The sequence below is a fragment of the Hirundo rustica genome, chromosome 18 (assembly GCF_015227805.2).
Source record: "Hirundo rustica isolate bHirRus1 chromosome 18, bHirRus1.pri.v3, whole genome shotgun sequence".
Lineage (NCBI taxonomy): Eukaryota > Metazoa > Chordata > Aves > Passeriformes > Hirundinidae > Hirundo > Hirundo rustica.
In genome coordinates, this window is record NC_053467.1 from 11,405,642 (window position 1) to 11,421,667 (window position 16,026).

The following is a 16,026-nucleotide window of genomic DNA, read 5'->3' on the forward strand; positions in this document are numbered from 1 at the left end:
TGTAAGCCCAGGCATGAGGTGCCCCTTCTCTGTATGGATTGTAAAAATCTGCCACTGAGCTTTTGGAACATTTTCCTCCCTTAAACCGAAGGTAACATTTGCATCCTTGAGCAGTGTCCGCTCGGCTCTAAGTGATTTGTTGTGTTTGGCTGCTCGGAGCTGTGTGTATTTTATTCCTAAGCATCAAACTGCTTATTCTGCCCCCTCTCTCTCCCTGCAACAAGAAGTCACAGAGCAAAACAGAAAAACTTCACTTGGGTTTACCTGAGCAGCTACACCTGTGTGGAAGTGTCACACTTTTTTTGTCTCCCAGCTGGAGGTAGATGTGTATCACATTCCAGATTTTGGGGGAAAGAGATTAAAACCCATTAGTTCACTACAAACTTCTGCTTTTTTTTTTTTTTTTTTTTTTTGCCTTTTCCCATTTACATTCAAAATAATTAACTCAAGAGCTCTGGGTTTGTTTTGTTTTCCTTGTGCTTTAACTCGCAGCACTGGGGGGACCCTTCGGAGGCCGCGGGGCTGTTTTTCTAATGCCCCCTTGCTGGCGGGAATCACTCAGCTTCCCCTCCGGCCTCGAGGCCTTGGAGGAGTGAATTAGGAGCAACAAAGCCCCAGTGTGGTGAGGCTCTCACCCCTCTCGGGCGTGGGGCAGGATGGTGGCTTCCCCCTGGCCGCCGCTGTCACCAACGTCTGGGACGGAGATCCGTGTTCTACCTGTGCCAGGTAGCTGGGAAGCTCCGGGCCGGCGGGCAGGGTGCTGGGAACACGGATTGCAATAGCCCCGTAAAGCAGAACAAATCGGTTTGATCTTTATTTCTTCAAGGACAAACCAATTACACCCGTCAGAAGGCAAAGCTGCATAATCGGGTTTCCGCGAGTCCCTCGCCGTGTTACAGTGGTTTATTTGTCAGGCTGGCGTTGGCAGAGCTGATGTTAATTCCCAGCCCAGTCCCTGACGGTGAACTTGCCCAAGGTCAGAGGGTGCCTGTGGACTCCCTGAACACGGCTCGTGGCCGCGGACCCTCTGCTCGGTCCGAGGTGAGGGAGGGACCCCGGCACTTTTCAGATGTAAACAGCCTGTTCCTTGGATGTTGTTAATAACAGGAATGCGAGGAGTGACTAACAACAATGCGCTGACTTAGACAAGCGCTTGGATCTGCTTCCCGGTGCCCTGCTTGAAAGGATACAATTATTTTTCGTAACTGTTTATTTTCCCTTTACAACAAGCTAAGCGAAGCAAGTTTGTCAGAGGCAGAGTGCTCCTAATTTGGTCTCCAGTGACCTCTGCCGCTGTGATTGGCAGCCCGGTGTCAGGGAGGAACTTGTGCCTGTGCGATAGAAACGAGCAGAACAAATGCCGTAGGACAGCTTGGGTTCCCCGGGGGACACGGGCTCAAAAAGGTGAAAGAAGTGCAATTACAGGAGGTTTTCAGCACAGAAAGTTAATTAGCTACTAAATAGCATTTAGTGCAGTTCAACGTGGGGAAATTTATGTTTTGAAAGCAAACAGATCAATGGAAAGCCTGTGGAACAAGCTCTTGGAAAGTCCATGTTGACATCCGTGTACTTTGTACTGTAACAGCCTGAGTAGTTTTTCCCAGATTTCCCCAACAAATAGGAGGAATTGTTAGATTTGTTTCCTACGTGTTTGCCGAGGTATAGCAATGCTTCCACATGAGAATATTTTGACAATTAAATATCAAAAACCTGGCTAGGCTTTTTAAATCCAGGCTATCTAACACCTTGTTCCCTGGTCACTGTTGTCAGTGGAAATCAATTCTGTTTGGGTACTCTGAGGCACAGAAACTTCAGTGTCCACACTCTGTGGGAAGCTGGTGCTGTCCTGTGAGAGTCCTTCCAGTCCTGCTCTGCAGAGCAAGCAGAGACATTTGGACATCTCTTTTTTAATCCTAGGTTACCAATCTGGTTTCCTTTGCATGTCTTTTGTGTCACTGAATTCAGCACGTTTCAGTCTATAATATATGTATATTGTCAAGGACATTTTTTTTATCAGAACAATGGATTTGGGTTCCAGATGCTTAATATTACTTTACTCTGTATAGCCAGCACTCTAAATTTTTAGGCATTTCAGGATAGCTTTGAACTTTTATTGGCAGATTGTTTGTTTGAAGCTGTCTGTCTTCGCAGCTGATGCTGCCAGGAGCTGTTTCACCTTGCTGGGAAGCAGAGGAACCCAGAAGGTCAGTGCCTGTGGGGAATAGTGGAGAAACAGAGAAATGCTAACCCCTGGGGAGGAAAAGGGGCATGTAATTCCCATTACATGGATGCTCATACATTATGATGATACTCATTGTCTGTAAATGATGGTCCCAAGCCGGCGTGCAGGAATGCTGGGGCTGTGGGAGCTGTTATTAGTGACAGCGTGCGTTAGTGCCGGGGTGATGGAGAGCCAGCTCCAGCAGCAGGGTTTGGCTCTGGCAGGAGGCTCTCTGGGAATCAGGTGGTGCACGCTGACAGCTTGGGTAACTGCCACATCATAGCTGCAACCTTCAGCCCCTTTCTCTCTCATAATTATATTTGTCACATCACATCGTAAAATGAGTTATTAGGTCTTTGTTGCTGAAATTGGCTTCCCAGGTAATCAGGGCAGGTCTCTGGGAAAGAAATAATAATTGGGTTTAGCTCTCTCTGTGCCATAGGTGTGTTGCAGGGCTTTGGAACAGTGAGTCTGGTCCCACTGCAGCAGGTTGAGTCTCACCTGCAGTGTCTGAGCTCCTCAGCCGAGCGTTCGAGAGGTCCCATGGGGTGGGAGGGGGAAGGGGGCTCCTTGGGGCTACAAAGGCTCGAGGACGCTCGATATGGTTGCCTGCTGTAGTTGATGGTTGAGTGGAGAAAATACAACAGCCCCTGGTCTTGTTCCCTGACAGGAATGGGATGTGTTTTGGGACAAGAGTGGTGGGACTTGGCTGAGGGCAAAAGGCTGAAATGGAATCACTGAATCGTTTGGGTTGGAAAAGCCCTCAGAGATCATCGAGTCCAATCATTCCCCCAGCAGGGCCACCACTGACCCATGTCCCCAAGTGCCACATCCACATGGCTGTTAAATCCCTCCAGGGCTGGGGACTCCACTACTGCCCTGGGCAGCTGTGCCAATGTCTGACAGCCCCAATATCCAACCTGGCCCTCCCCTGGCACAACTTGAGGCTGGTTCCTTCTGTCCTGTCCATTTTTCCCTGGCTGCAGAGCCCGACCCCCAGCTGGCTCCACTCCTCTGTCTGGGAATGAGAAGGGCCCCCCTGAGCCTTCTTTTCTCCAGGCTAAGCCCCTTTTCCAGCTCCCTCAGCCACTTCTGGTGCTCCAGCCTCTTCCTCAGCTCCGTTCCCTTCCCTGGACACGCTCCAGCCGCTTCGTGACCTTCTTGAACTGAACACATGAACGTGGCCCGGAGTTTCCTGACCCAGGTTTTCTAATCCTTCTTGATTTTTTTCCCTGTCCCTTTTATTCCTGTGGCCCACTGCACTTGTTGTTTTGCTGACCAGTGCTGTGTACTAGCTGGTGCTCTGTTTTTCCTGGATCCCACAACCCAAAGTCTCTCTGGAATGTTCCTCCAGCTATTTGTGTTGCAATGCTTCAGCTCCTGCTTTTACGGGGTGCTCTGGGATAAATTCCTCATCCAACAGATAGAATAATCTGACAAACAATAAACTCTTCTCCTGCATTTGTCTATCTTGAGTGCCTGGTTAGAGAACTCCCCAAACCCCACAAAATTAGCAGAGATCATACTGCTTGTTGTTACTAACCTACAGAATGATCTCAATATTAAAATTTTATTTAAAAGTAATCCAGAGATTAGGGTATTTTCAACTTTTTTTTCAATCAATACAGGAAAATGTCATTTTAGCCACAGTGCGGGTTTTTTTCCGAATTTCCCCGGTGACTCAGTGAGCACCAGCACGGGGTGGTTCTGTCTCTGTTCTGTCCTGAGCATGAATGTTTGTGTCCATTGACCCCTGTGTAGGACAGGGAGGGCACAGGTGTCTCTTTCAGATTTCACCCTCTACATCAATGAGAGCATCGGAATTTCCCCGGGGCTGCACAGGCTGAGGCACTCTGCTCACCCTTGGTGCTTCTTGCTGCCTGCAAAGGGTGAACCCACTGACACAGGACGCTTCCGTGCCTGTGGGATGCGTGCGCGAGCTTGTCCCCGGTGCCTGGATGGGAACTGTAAACATTTGTCTTGGAGAAGCATTTCCGGAGGTTCTCCCAGTGCCAGGGCTGTGCCCGGGCTCTCCTGCCCACGGGTCTCAGATGGCTGCTGCTGCTTCTCGGGCAGGTTTGGGCTTTGGAGCACAGGGAACTGCAGCTGGAAATGCCGCGCTGCGCCGAGGAGCTACGGAATGCCCAGCATCAAAGCCAACCTGCCCAGTTCTACTGGTAACTCATTTCTTGGCAGTTCTCTGGGCATTTCTGCTTGTCATTTCAGAGGATGTTCCTGAAGAACTGGAATATGGACCTCTGTGACCAGGACCTGCATGTTTCTCACACCAACCCATCCTCTAGCCCTTTGCCATACTGACCAGCTCCTGTGTGCAAGAGTTTTAGAAAATGGGTTGCCTCTGCTTAGTCTTTGAGTTGGTTTGAGTCATCTCTTCCAGGAAAATCCTGTGTAACCAGCTGTGGCTGTTATGAAGTGTTGCTCCATAAATACCAGCTGCTCCTAGCAGGCAGTCCAGCCCAAGTGTCTTGTACCAGGACTCTTGTTACATTTCTGTTAATGTTAAATACTCCGTGTTTTAGAAAGTATTACATTTTGCCACTTTATCAGAAAGTAATGCTTGATTTTTCATAAAGGCCAGTACAATTTTCATGGAAAAATTCCCAAGGCAGGGGATGGTGTACAGCTGTGCCTGTGGTCGGAGGTATCCAGGCGTCTAACCTGGAGTGAGTTTGGATGTGTGGTGTGATCCCTACTGCACATCCCTTCCGAGTCCTCATCCTCCGAATGGCCTGAACGGGAGTTCTGCTTTGCTGCTTTCTTTCCAAAAACTGAAGCAGCAGAACTTCCCAGAGAGCCACGGAGCCGCTGCTTTAGCTGGAGTCAGCCTTGCTGTCATCCAGCGCCACAGGAGCAGGAAGGGGCTGGGGGATCTGAGCCACACCATGGAACAGGGCTTGGTTGACAATGTCACCACGTCACGGGGCTGCCGGGAGCCCTGTCCCTCGGAATGCCCGGCCCTGGCCCGTGGGGAGGTGCTGCCTGTGAGGCTGGTCCTGTGGAAGAGGCCCTGGAGCCAGGCGGGGAGCCCTGTCCCTCGGAATGCCCGGCCCTGGCCCATGGCGTGGTGCTGCCCGTGAGGCTGGTCCTGTGGAAGAGGCCCTGGAGCCAGGCGGGGAGCCCTGTCCCTCGGAATGCCCGGCCCTGGCCCATGGCGTGGTGCTGCCCGTGAGGCTGGTCCTGTGGAAGAGGCCCTGGAGCCAGGCGGGGAGCCCTGTCCCTCGGAATGCCCGGCCCTGGCCCGTGGGGAGGTGCTGCCCATGAGGCTGAGCCCTGTGGAAGAGGCCCTGGAGCCAGGCTGGGAGCCCTGGCCCTCGGAATGCCCAGCCCTGGCCCATGGCGTGGTGCTGCCCGTGAGGCTGGTCCTGTGGAAGAGGCCCTGGAGCCAGGCGCGGGAGGCACACGGATGTGAAGTGCATGCTGAGTGTGTGATTTCCAGCGTTCAGTGCCCACATTGTTGGATAAGAGGATTAGAAAACACCACATAAAGTGGCCTTGCAGGGGGCTGCTTTGTACCTGCTCCGGGCCTTGTCTGGCAAACCCCGATTTCACAGCAGAGCCCATTCAGAGCCAGCGCCGAGATTGTTCACGTGCATTGGCCTTTTTACGAGCCAAGGGGTCACAGTTTCACATGCACTTAATTCCCGAAGCGCTGATATTTTTTCTTTTGGGATGGGGGCTGGTGGGGATGTGGGGGCTTTTTGAGTCTGCACTCAGTTTGCATTTAAAGCTAGTGATCTGGGGTGGATTGGGAAAGGGTTGGGTTCACTTTCTCTACTTTGCAGTGGGTTGAAGAGCTCAGGTGTGATTTCCCAGTCCTTAACTCTCCCAAGTTTCAAGATTGTAGGTGGAAACCATTTGTCTGGGGTTTATAAACATGAATCCAGGCTTGGCAGGTCTATTGGCAGAGGTGTAATAAGAAACTCAAGTTTAGGGGAAACGTCTTTGGATCTTACTGGTCAAAGAGGGAATTTCCCAGACGAGATCCCAGATCCATGCTGCTGCTAGAATGTGCTCATTCCTCCTGTCCCCATCCTGGTGTGGAATGGGTGAGCTGGACACTGAGGGCACTGCTTGAACTTCTTCGTTTTGTCTTCTCAAAAGTTGGTGTTTTGAGGAATGGGTTTGTCTCTCCCCGGTTCTGCATGCAAAAACTTTAGGAAAAGGCCAAAACCAGGATGCTTTTTGGGATGGTAGGCACGTAATTTAAATAAAAAATAATTTAGTTGGTGAATGAATGCCAGTTTCAGAACTCTGACTAAAGGTTTTTAACATAGAGCATCTGTGATTGCTGCATGTGCCCACAGTCTCCCGTGGCTGACGGGGTTTCTGTCCCCACGCTCTGTCCACAGGGACACGTGTGACAATCGCATGACCTGCTCCACCAGCTCTGCCTCCAGCCTGGACACCAGTGCCCAGTTCCAGGAGAACAATGGGCAAACGCAGAGCACCAGATGGGATGAACAGCAGAAGGTATTTGCCCTCGAGCAGGTGTGTGGTGTCTTCAGAGTAGACCTGGGACAAATGAGATCCCTTCGCCTTTTCTTCAGGTACTGGATCCTTGTGTGACCTGTGTGAATTGTGTGTGAATGGTGTGTGAATTGTGTGTGAATTGTGTGTGAATTGTGTGTGAGCTGTGTGTGCATGCTCCATGTAGGGGCTCTGGGCGGAGGTGATTTCTTCAATTCTACCTGGAAGCCTTTCCAGAACAATTGTTTCCAGGAAAGTGAGTGCCAGCCTTCCCAAGGAGAGCCTGTGAATTACAGTTACAGAGCCGAAAGGATTTTATTTTTAGTAAAGGTTGCTCTTAGCTGTCATACCATAAATGCTTCAAATAACCTGGGGATATGAAAAACATCTTTATCTATGGTACCTTTTCTTTCGCCTGCCCCTCACCAGGCTCCTCTAGAGCCTTGCTGCACTCAGCCCCTTTGGTTACCTTTCAAATTATTACAAATTTTATTTCAAATTATTGCAAAAACATTTTTACTCCCTCTTTTTGCTCTCATTCCCTGTTTCTTTAGACAAAGCTGTGTGTGAGCAAATCTGCGCATCCCTAGGAGCTGACTTTGTGTACTGCCTTAATGTTTCTGGGGCAGACTTCCTGTGGTTTTTTCTCCAGGGAAGACAAATTTTAATTCCTTCATGTGAAGGAAGGGTAAAAATAGTGCTGTTACCAGGCACAAGTGGAGAAAATTGTCACTATGACCATGTCGTACAATCATAAAATGTCTCAATTGAAGTGACCCGTGAGGATCAGCGAGTCCCAGAGGTGTAAAGCTGCCTGTGTGCCCTGTTTTAAGGGGCAGCTTGGTGTTGCACTTTGTGACTTGCTTTGCACTGTCTGTCCCCGAGGTGTCCCTGCTGGGCCCTGGTTGTGCTGGGTGGCCCCCGCAGGTTGCTCTCCGTTGTTCCCACAGCGATGAGGCGTGTACCTGTGGGCAGCTGGTGGTGGCCAGCAGGGAGAGCCAGTACAAGATCTTCCATTTTCACCACGGTGGCCTGGATAAACTGTCCGAGGTGTTCCAGCAGTGGAAGTACTGCACAGAGACCCATCTCAAGGACCAGGTACCTGGGCGAGGCTCTTGGGGCCAGGTGTTTCACACTTGGGTTGGTGTGTTGGAGAAATGAGGCTTTGAGTTCACGTCCCCAGGTCAGGCAGGAAGCTGCCAGATGCGGGGTGCTCAGGTTGGAAATGCAAGCTGGACTCAAGGTCTCTCTTGGATTTGTCTGTCTCCATCTGTTCCTGTTCTACCTGTGGAATATGGGGGAAGATCATCCAGAAGACTTACTTAGGTAGTGATTTTGCTAGACCTGATGGGTCAGCACTGTCCTTTCGGCACAGGAGGTGTCTGGAAGTCTGCAGAGATAGGTTGGAAATTGTGTCAGAGCCTTTCATCCATCTTGTGACGCATAACATTCCGTTTGGAGAATGTTTTGACAAGGCATCTTGCCATATTTTGTTCAGTCTACATACAAATGTGATAAGAGCTCTTTAATTATCTGTTTAAGATATTGTATGTGCTTATTAGAAACAGTGATTTTTAAATTTCCATCCTTCCCACAGAGCCCCCCGCTGCTTTTCTTATTACGGTCGCATGGGCTCACTTTTTGCATTGAGCAACCTTTGATTTTTAAATTAAATGTCAGCTGCAGCCTTGCACTGGGATCCTGAGTGCCCTCAGAGAGCCTGGCAGCGCAGTTCCCTGCTCTCCTAACAGCAATCCCTTTGTATATGGCCAATCATATGTAATTTATTGCAGGCATTCCTGGCAGGGGCAAGTTTTGCTGTAAGCAGCATTAATTCAGTTTCAGGTCAGGGATAAGATTGGAGGAGGAATGGAAACGAATTTTTTTTTAAAGATGAAGCTGTTTCATAGTGGATTTTAATTATTCTAATCACTCTTGTTATTGTAATGGTTGGGGGGGAAAAAAAAGAAAAACAACCACAAAAGAAACCAACAAACCCATCCAAAGTGCAGCTCCTCAGTGCTTAATCCTACATGAACCATGCAGAGGTTTCCCTGCTCTGGGTTTCACGCCGTGCTGCTCTCCCTGGCTCCTGCTGCAGCTGTGGTTTGTTCTGCCCCGTTCAGCAGCTTGCAGATGAGAAAACCTGCATGCAGTTCTCCATCCGCCGCCCCAAGCTGCCCTCCTCGGAGACCCACCCCGAGGAGAACTCCTACCGGCGCCTGGACGTGTCTGCCTGGCTGCAGCACCTCAACGAGGCCGGCCAGGTGGAGGAGGAGTACAAGCTGAGGAAGGTGAGGGGCTCTCCCCTGTTCCCTCCTGTGCCGCCTGTGAGTCCCCAGGGGAGCTGCGGGAGTTTGCGCTCCTGCCGGGGGCAGAGCTGGGCTTTTGGGACACCCGTGAGAGAAGCCTTGGCTGGAGAGCTCGCTGTGGGACTGATCCCACCTGGACATGTTCCTGTATCACCTGCTCCAGGTGCCCCTGCCTTGGCGAGGGGCTTGCACTGGGTATCCCCAGAGGTGCCTTCCAGCCCTAACAATGCCGTGATTCCGTGGTGGTGGAGCATTTCTCTGTCCCACTTCTGCTGCTGCCTTTTGGAATCAATAAACCAAAGTGCACGGTGCCTGCTGTGTTTGCAGTGTGTGACCAAGTCACAGACAGCACTGGAGACTGCTGAAAGAACTGAGATGGTTGAAATAGCTGAGACTGTATGAGCTGGGATTGTATGAACTGGGATTGCTGTACGAAATAACGGGGAGCACTGGGCCCGGGCGCTGAGAGAAGTTTGGAGTGCAGTGCAGTCTCCAGGATTTGGGATTAAGCCGTGACATGAGAACGACACGTTAATCATGGAGCCTCTCCGGGGGTGGTTATTGACATTGAAATGAGCCTGATTTGTGTCTGGTCTGGGAATAGAGGGCCAGCACTTTCCCTCTAAACATGTGCAAATTGCAGGAGCTTGAATCAAGGCGTCACTTGTCAGGAAAGAACTGCAGAGGCACCAGAGCACAGCAGCGGGCAGTTGCTTGTTGCTGTTTTTGGGAGTGCTAAAACTGTACCAGCCATAACTTTTGCTCCATCTTCCAGGCCATTTTCTTTGGTGGGATTGATATTTCCATCCGCGGGGAGGTGTGGCCCTTCCTGCTGCACTACTACAGCTACGAGTCCACCTCGGAAGAGAGGGAGGCACTGAGGCTGCAGAGGAGGAAAGAATACTTTGAGATCCAGGAGAAAAGGTAACAGACCATCATTATCCTTCCCTCTGCATCCTTTGCATCAGGAGAGGCTGGAGCAGAGGAGTGGGAGGGGTGGTGGAGGAGGCGTGTTGGGCACTGCTGATCTCCTGAGGCTCCGGAGCCAATGCCACAGAGCTCAGACATTTCCTTACCTGGGCTCTGGAAGCAGCCTTGTCAGTACCACGCAGGGAAATCTCACAGGCAAGGCTCGGGTTAGAACACTGAAGGTGAAATTGGGATCTTATCGTTCTTTATAAATAAAATGTACATAAAAATAAGGGATGAGAAGGGTTATGTAATTCCAGAAGGTTGTTAATGCAAGCACTGTGAGCTGTTAAATGTACATTAAAACTGGAGGGGCACAGTACTCTTAATAATCAGGAGACAATCAAACCAGAGTGGTGAGTTCTGGTGTGCTGAGTTCCAAGGAGCAGTGGAGAACAGAGTCTGATGCTTCTAAGTGTTTATTGCAGCAAACACATCGTGTCATCCCATTTATTACCCAGGAGGCTCCTTCCAGTAATCCCTTGGGACAGACAATCCTCTGTACTGGACAGACCTGCTGGTCTGTTTCTCAGGTGCTCAGGAAACTCAGTACAGGAATAGTTTCTCTGCAAACTAAGACCAAAATGAAGCTTTTTGTTCATTGTGGCAATCACATTCCTCTCTTGGCGACCCTCTGCTGTTGCTGTGTGGTTTCCAGGCTGTCCATGACTCCAGATGAGCAGAAGGATTTCTGGCGCCAGGTGCAGTTCACGGTGGACAAGGATGTTGTGAGGACCGACCGCAGCAACCAGTTCTTCAGAGGGGAGGACAACCCAAATGTGGAGACCATGAGGTGAAGTGTCTGATTCCAGCGTCCTTAAAACCGTGTCCTGCTCAATATAGAGACAAGTTGGTCAGCCCCCAGCCCAGGCTGCCTGGCAATGCTGCACAGCACCCACCGTGCATCTGGAACCATGAGATACAGCAGCAAGATTCTCCAGTGCTCCCACTGCTGCTGTGGTTCCCTTCTCGACCCTTTAACCCTCCTCCCATCGCTGAGCCTCCCCACATGCACAGGCACAGCAAAGGTGCTGTGGTGGGGCTGTGGGCAGGTGCTTGGGGCTGTGGTTCTCCTGATGGGGTAGAGGACACCAGAGTCTGTTCCATGAGAGTGTGACTTGTAGAGGTGTGACCTCAAAAGAGTTGGGTTTCATCCACCAGCATCACTTGGAATTTTATGGATGTGTTGGGATTCGTCTCTCCTTTCCCATGGGCCTTTCATTTCCGTCCTCTTAATCTTTTTAAAGTCTCCTTTTCTGTTTATATCTTGCTGTCTGTGAATGCCAAACCTTTTCCGGAAGTTTATGCCACAGGGCTGGTGTTTGCAGCAGGGTTTCGCTGTCTGTGTTACAGCACCTCACACGAGGCCCTGTGTCTCTGTCCCTGAGATGATGCCGTCACCTGCCCTCACCTGTCCCACCTCTGTGTTTCTGTCTCTGCTCCAGGAGGATCTTGCTGAACTATGCTGTATTTAACCCAACCATTGGATACTCCCAGGGCATGTCCGACCTGGTTGCCCCACTCCTGGCTGAGGTCCTGGATGAGTCAGATACTTTCTGGTGCTTTGTTGGATTGATGCAGAACACCATCTTCATCAGCTCCCCCCGGGACGAGGACATGGAGAAGCAGCTGGTGAGGCTGAGTGCTGGGCTCCCTTCAGCCCTGTCACGGCTCCTCCTCTCCCCAATTCCTGGGCCGGGGGGGTCCAGCATGCCAAATCACACTCCAAAGCCACTACATCTTGGGGGTGATCCTTGGGGTTGTCATGTGCAGTGCCAGGAGCTGGACTTTGATGATCCTTGTGGGTCAGTTCCAGCTCAGGATATTCTAGCATTCTATGGAAATACCTGGGGGGTAGAATTGATCCTGGGTGACTGAGGCACTCCAGAGGCAGTCATACCCATCCTCCTTGTGAAATGGCAGCTGAGAGAGAGGAGCTCTCCAGCCCTCCAGCTCTGGCTGCCGGGGCGCTGAGGGGTGCCCGAGGCAGGGCTCAGCCCAGGGCGTGTTTTGCAGCTGTACCTGCGCGAGCTGCTGCGGCTGATGCACCCGCGCTTCCACCAGCACCTGTGTGCCCTGGGAGAGGATGGGCTGCAGATGCTCTTCTGCCACCGCTGGATCCTGCTCTGCTTCAAGCGCGAGTTCCCGGAGGCCGAGGCGCTGCGCATGTGGGAAGCGTGCTGGGCTCACTACCAGGTGAGTAGCACGGCGCATCCTGCCTGGGTCCTCGCCGCTCTGAGGGCTCTGAGGGTTTCCAGAAAGGCTCTTAGCAGAAAGTAGCCAAAATGAGTCAGGTCTGTGATTATGGCAGAGGTTTATCTACATAGCAGGAGGATGGAGCCCTGCTTGCCTCTCCTCCTTGGGGATGGCTGGACTTCATGAGGAGGTGTTTCAGAAAATTCTGAACACTCACTTCTGAAGTTCAGGCTTCTCTTACTCAGCTGGGGAAGTGTTTTCCCAAAAATCTGCTCTGTGGTGCAAACACTGGTGCACACCTTGCTGCTGTGCTGTGAAGGAAAGAGGCTTTGGCTCGGTGTGGTTCACAAGTCACCAGTAACTGAAGGGAGCAAAATCTCTCACCAAGGACCCAGTTGTGGAGGGTGGGAGGTGAAGCCAGAGCTCTGCCTCCACCTGCTGTGCAGCAGCCCCTGTGTTCCCGTTGCAGACGGATTATTTCCACCTCTTCATCTGCGTGGCCATCGTGGCGATTTATGGGGACGACGTCATCGAGCAGCAGCTGGCCACTGACCAGATGCTGCTGCATTTCAGCAACCTGGCCATGCACATGAACGGGGAGCTCGTACTCAGGAAGGTAAATGCCCAGGTGCCATGTGGGACAAGGTCCAGACACGAGTCAGAGTATTCAGAAAACCGGGGATTGCTGCTTCAGCTTTGCACCTCCTGTGCCCCTGTGGCTGCCTGGGTGGGGTGCTGCTGTTTGCCTGGAAACAAGGTTTGCAGCAGGAGGAGGTAGGTGTTGAGTGCTTGGGAGGTGACAGTGTGGTTGGGATGACCCTTGTTTGGATAACGTGCTCAGGGAGATGGGGGCAGAGCTGTTGGTGCCATGGTGCCCGTTCCCTTTCAGCTGGCAGTGACTGGGGCCATGGGACGAGCTGTGGCGTGTGGCAGCCCCTGTGCCCTGCCACCGTCCCCGCTGCCTCGGGTAACCCTCGGGTGTTTGCAGGACACGTCTTTGCTGAAGCCGTCGGTGTTGGTCCCCTGGTGAGGGGTGACTGTTTTCCCTCTCTCCCTCTAGGCCAGGAGTCTGCTCTATCAGTTCCACCTGCTGCCCCGCATCCCCTGCAGCCTGCACGACCTCTGCAAGCTGTGTGGGACAGGCATGTGGGACAGTGGCTTCATCCCTGCTGTGGAGTGCTCTGGCCACCACCCGGAGTCCGAGAGCTGCCCGTACGGGGGGCTGGTGGAAGTGTCTTCTCCTAAACCAGGAAGTGAAGGCAAGAAAGGCCCGAAAACACGGGATGTCTTTGCCTTCCGAAAATAGCTGAGAGGAACAGGGTGCGACGGCGGAAGGGAAGGGCAGGAAGGATGTGCATAGGAAAAAATGTTGAAGAAAAAAATGGAGGAATAGCTTGTCAAGACTCCTGAGAAGACTGAAAGGTGTGGAATGGAAGGGGAATTAAATTGCTCTATAGGAGAAGTTCCATTGCATGGGTGGTGGAACCTGAGAGAAAGGCATCGACCCGGGAACTGTGTTTGGATTTGATTTTGTTCGAAACAAGCTTTTCTAGGTTTTAACAAGGACTTTTTATTCTGCCTCTGGGACTGGACTGGTTAGCAACCAGAACTTTCTTACTTGCTGGTGGGAAACGAGAACGCTGCGGGGAGCCAGGGCTGCCCAGAAGCGTTGGTGGCAGGTGGCAGGAGCAGAGCCAAGGCCACTGTCCCCTCACCCAGAGCACACCGCACGCTCTCTGCTTCAACCAAAACGTGCAGCTTCGTGGCTTCTTTTTAAAGCCATAAAAGCCATTTTAATTATAATCTGCCAAAAATAAAACTGCAGACGGTTGGGATTGCAGGGAAGGTGTCTGCTTTGTCAGCAAGGAAGGACCGGTGACCTCGAAGTCTTGTCTCTAGCCTTTTCTGCTTTTATAGGATACGCTGGCTGGCAGGATTTTTTCCATTTTTATAGAAAATGGACTGCCCCTGGAAATACCAGGTCAGGGTATTTCACAAACACTGCCCAAGGTTTCCTTCTTCATGAGATATTGGGAAGGAATTGTTCCCTGGGAGGTAGGTGAGGTCCCGGCACAGGGTGCCCAGAGCAGCTGTGGCTGCCCCTGGATCCCTGGAAGTGTCCAAGACCAGGCTGGATGGGGCTTTGAGCAACCTGGGACAGGGAAAGTTGTCCCTGCCCATGGTAGGGGGTGGAATGGGATGAGCTTTAAGGTCCCTTCCAACCCAAACCATTCTGTGATTCTCTGACATTACAGCAAAGCTGTTTCTTTATGCTGACAACTGCAGACTTTAATGCTTTAGTCTGTTGTTTCCAGTATGTTTCCCACTGTGTTTCCTTTGGCTCTCCTCAGTCACTGAATATTTACTGTCCTTGCCTGTCACTGCCACAGCCTGTGGCACATACATTCCCTGCGGGTTTTAGGCTCTTCAGTCAGTGCCAGGGGGGCTCCCTGTTCCACATCTCAAAGTGAAAATGAAACTTGCCTTGGTGCAGTCGTTTTTGCTGAGCTCTGTCTGACAAAGGTTTCCCTCAGGGTCTTTTTGAAAGGACAGTGTTTCTCCCCATGCCTGCTATAAATTTTGCCAGCCAGATGTGGAGCGGGGGCCTTGAGCCCTGTTGCCAAAGGTTCTTACCAAATTCCATGGCCTCCAAAGGCGTGTCCCAAGCCAGCATTTGTGCCAAACAGAGCCAGGGGAGCAGTTTCCTTGTGGGGGTGGAAAAGGAGCCGAGGTGGCAGCGTGCTGGGCCTCCCTGTGTCCCTCTGCAGCCTTCCCTGGCTGTCCTGCTCCCTCTCAGCCCCTCCACACTGCTTCCCACACAGCTGCCGTGGGCAAGCTCACTTCCCAGCCCTGCCTCTCAGGAATGTTTGTGCCCTCAGCAGCACGTGTGGAGCCACCACTGTGTCCTCGGGCAGAGCTGGGTGGGTTCCTGCACCTGACAAGCACATTTCTCTCAAAATCCTTCTGCAAAGCCTTACCCAGAGCCTGTCCTGGAGCCCCTTCCTGCTGGGAAGTGAGGCTGGAGCTCGGATGCTTCGTGTGAACCAGCACAAGCCAGGGGCACACGGCGTTCCTGGATGGAAGAAGCCTTGACCCACTGAAGGCAACATGCCCAGGGCTGGCTGTTGAGTGACAGGACAGTTGAGCTCCTGATTTGTGTGCCTTTAATCCCGGGGATGGAAACCTTCCCCTGGATGAGAGCAGTGGGGAAACCCACTCGGAATGGCACAGCTTGAGGCTGCAGGTGTGAGCTGGGCATTGGCAAGGAACCTCTCGTGTGAGGGCTGGGGCTGCATTGCTCCAGGGCAGGGAGTTTGTGGAGATGTTTCAGTGATAATAAAAGTTTGTGTGAGGCTTTTGTGTGTCCGTTGCTGTGCAGGAACCGTGCCCCAGCTCAAGCCGGCCCTTGTGCAGCCGCTCAGAGACTGGGGCTGCAGCACCATCCCCAGGCTCTGCGCCCGGGGACCTGTGGCAGCGCTCCGTGGCTCCATCCGCATGGAAGCTCAAGGTGGCAGTGGCTGAATTCGGGTCAGAAAAAGCACACAGCAGAAAATACCAGAAACATCTTCCTGCGGAGCGACTTGGTGGCAGGGGGACAAGTGCCAGCTCCCCAGGGGGACAGCAGGAGGCAGACACTGCCTTCTGCCACCTGCCAGCCCCGTGTGGGACGGGCATGGCCGTGAGGCCTTGGCAGCGCTGAGGCTGCTCCCGGTGCTGGGGCAGCCGGAGCCTCCCGGGAGCGCTGCGAGGTGTGGGCAGCCCTGCCAGGCCTGGGCACGGGGACAGCCCCTCCTGGGCTCACGGGGTGCTGGGCACAGGGGAACAGCCCCTGCTCGCCTC

At 52.3% G+C, this 16,026-nt stretch overlaps 1 protein-coding gene across 3 annotated transcripts in view; it reads left to right on the forward strand.

Moving 5' to 3' along the window:
- The window catches only part of TBC1D16 (TBC1 domain family member 16), a 31,266-nt gene extending 15,724 nt beyond the window's left edge, over positions 1–15,542 (forward strand). For 2 of the 3 annotated variants that reach the window (XM_040081926.1, XM_040081928.1), the window contains 9 exons: positions 6,592–6,789; positions 7,660–7,807; positions 8,836–9,003; positions 9,797–9,945; positions 10,649–10,783; positions 11,436–11,622; positions 12,007–12,186; positions 12,656–12,802; positions 13,247–15,542. In XM_040081926.1, the coding sequence (XP_039937860.1) occupies positions 6,592–6,789; positions 7,660–7,807; positions 8,836–9,003; positions 9,797–9,945; positions 10,649–10,783; positions 11,436–11,622; positions 12,007–12,186; positions 12,656–12,802; positions 13,247–13,492 (1,558 nt within the window). In that variant the 3' untranslated portion in view covers positions 13,493–15,542. The remainder of the gene's footprint in view (positions 1–6,591; positions 6,790–7,659; positions 7,808–8,835; positions 9,004–9,796; positions 9,946–10,648; positions 10,784–11,435; positions 11,623–12,006; positions 12,187–12,655; positions 12,803–13,246) is intronic. The other variant, XM_040081927.1, reaches the window with a different exon arrangement.
- The last annotated feature ends 484 nt before the right edge of the window (positions 15,543–16,026 follow it).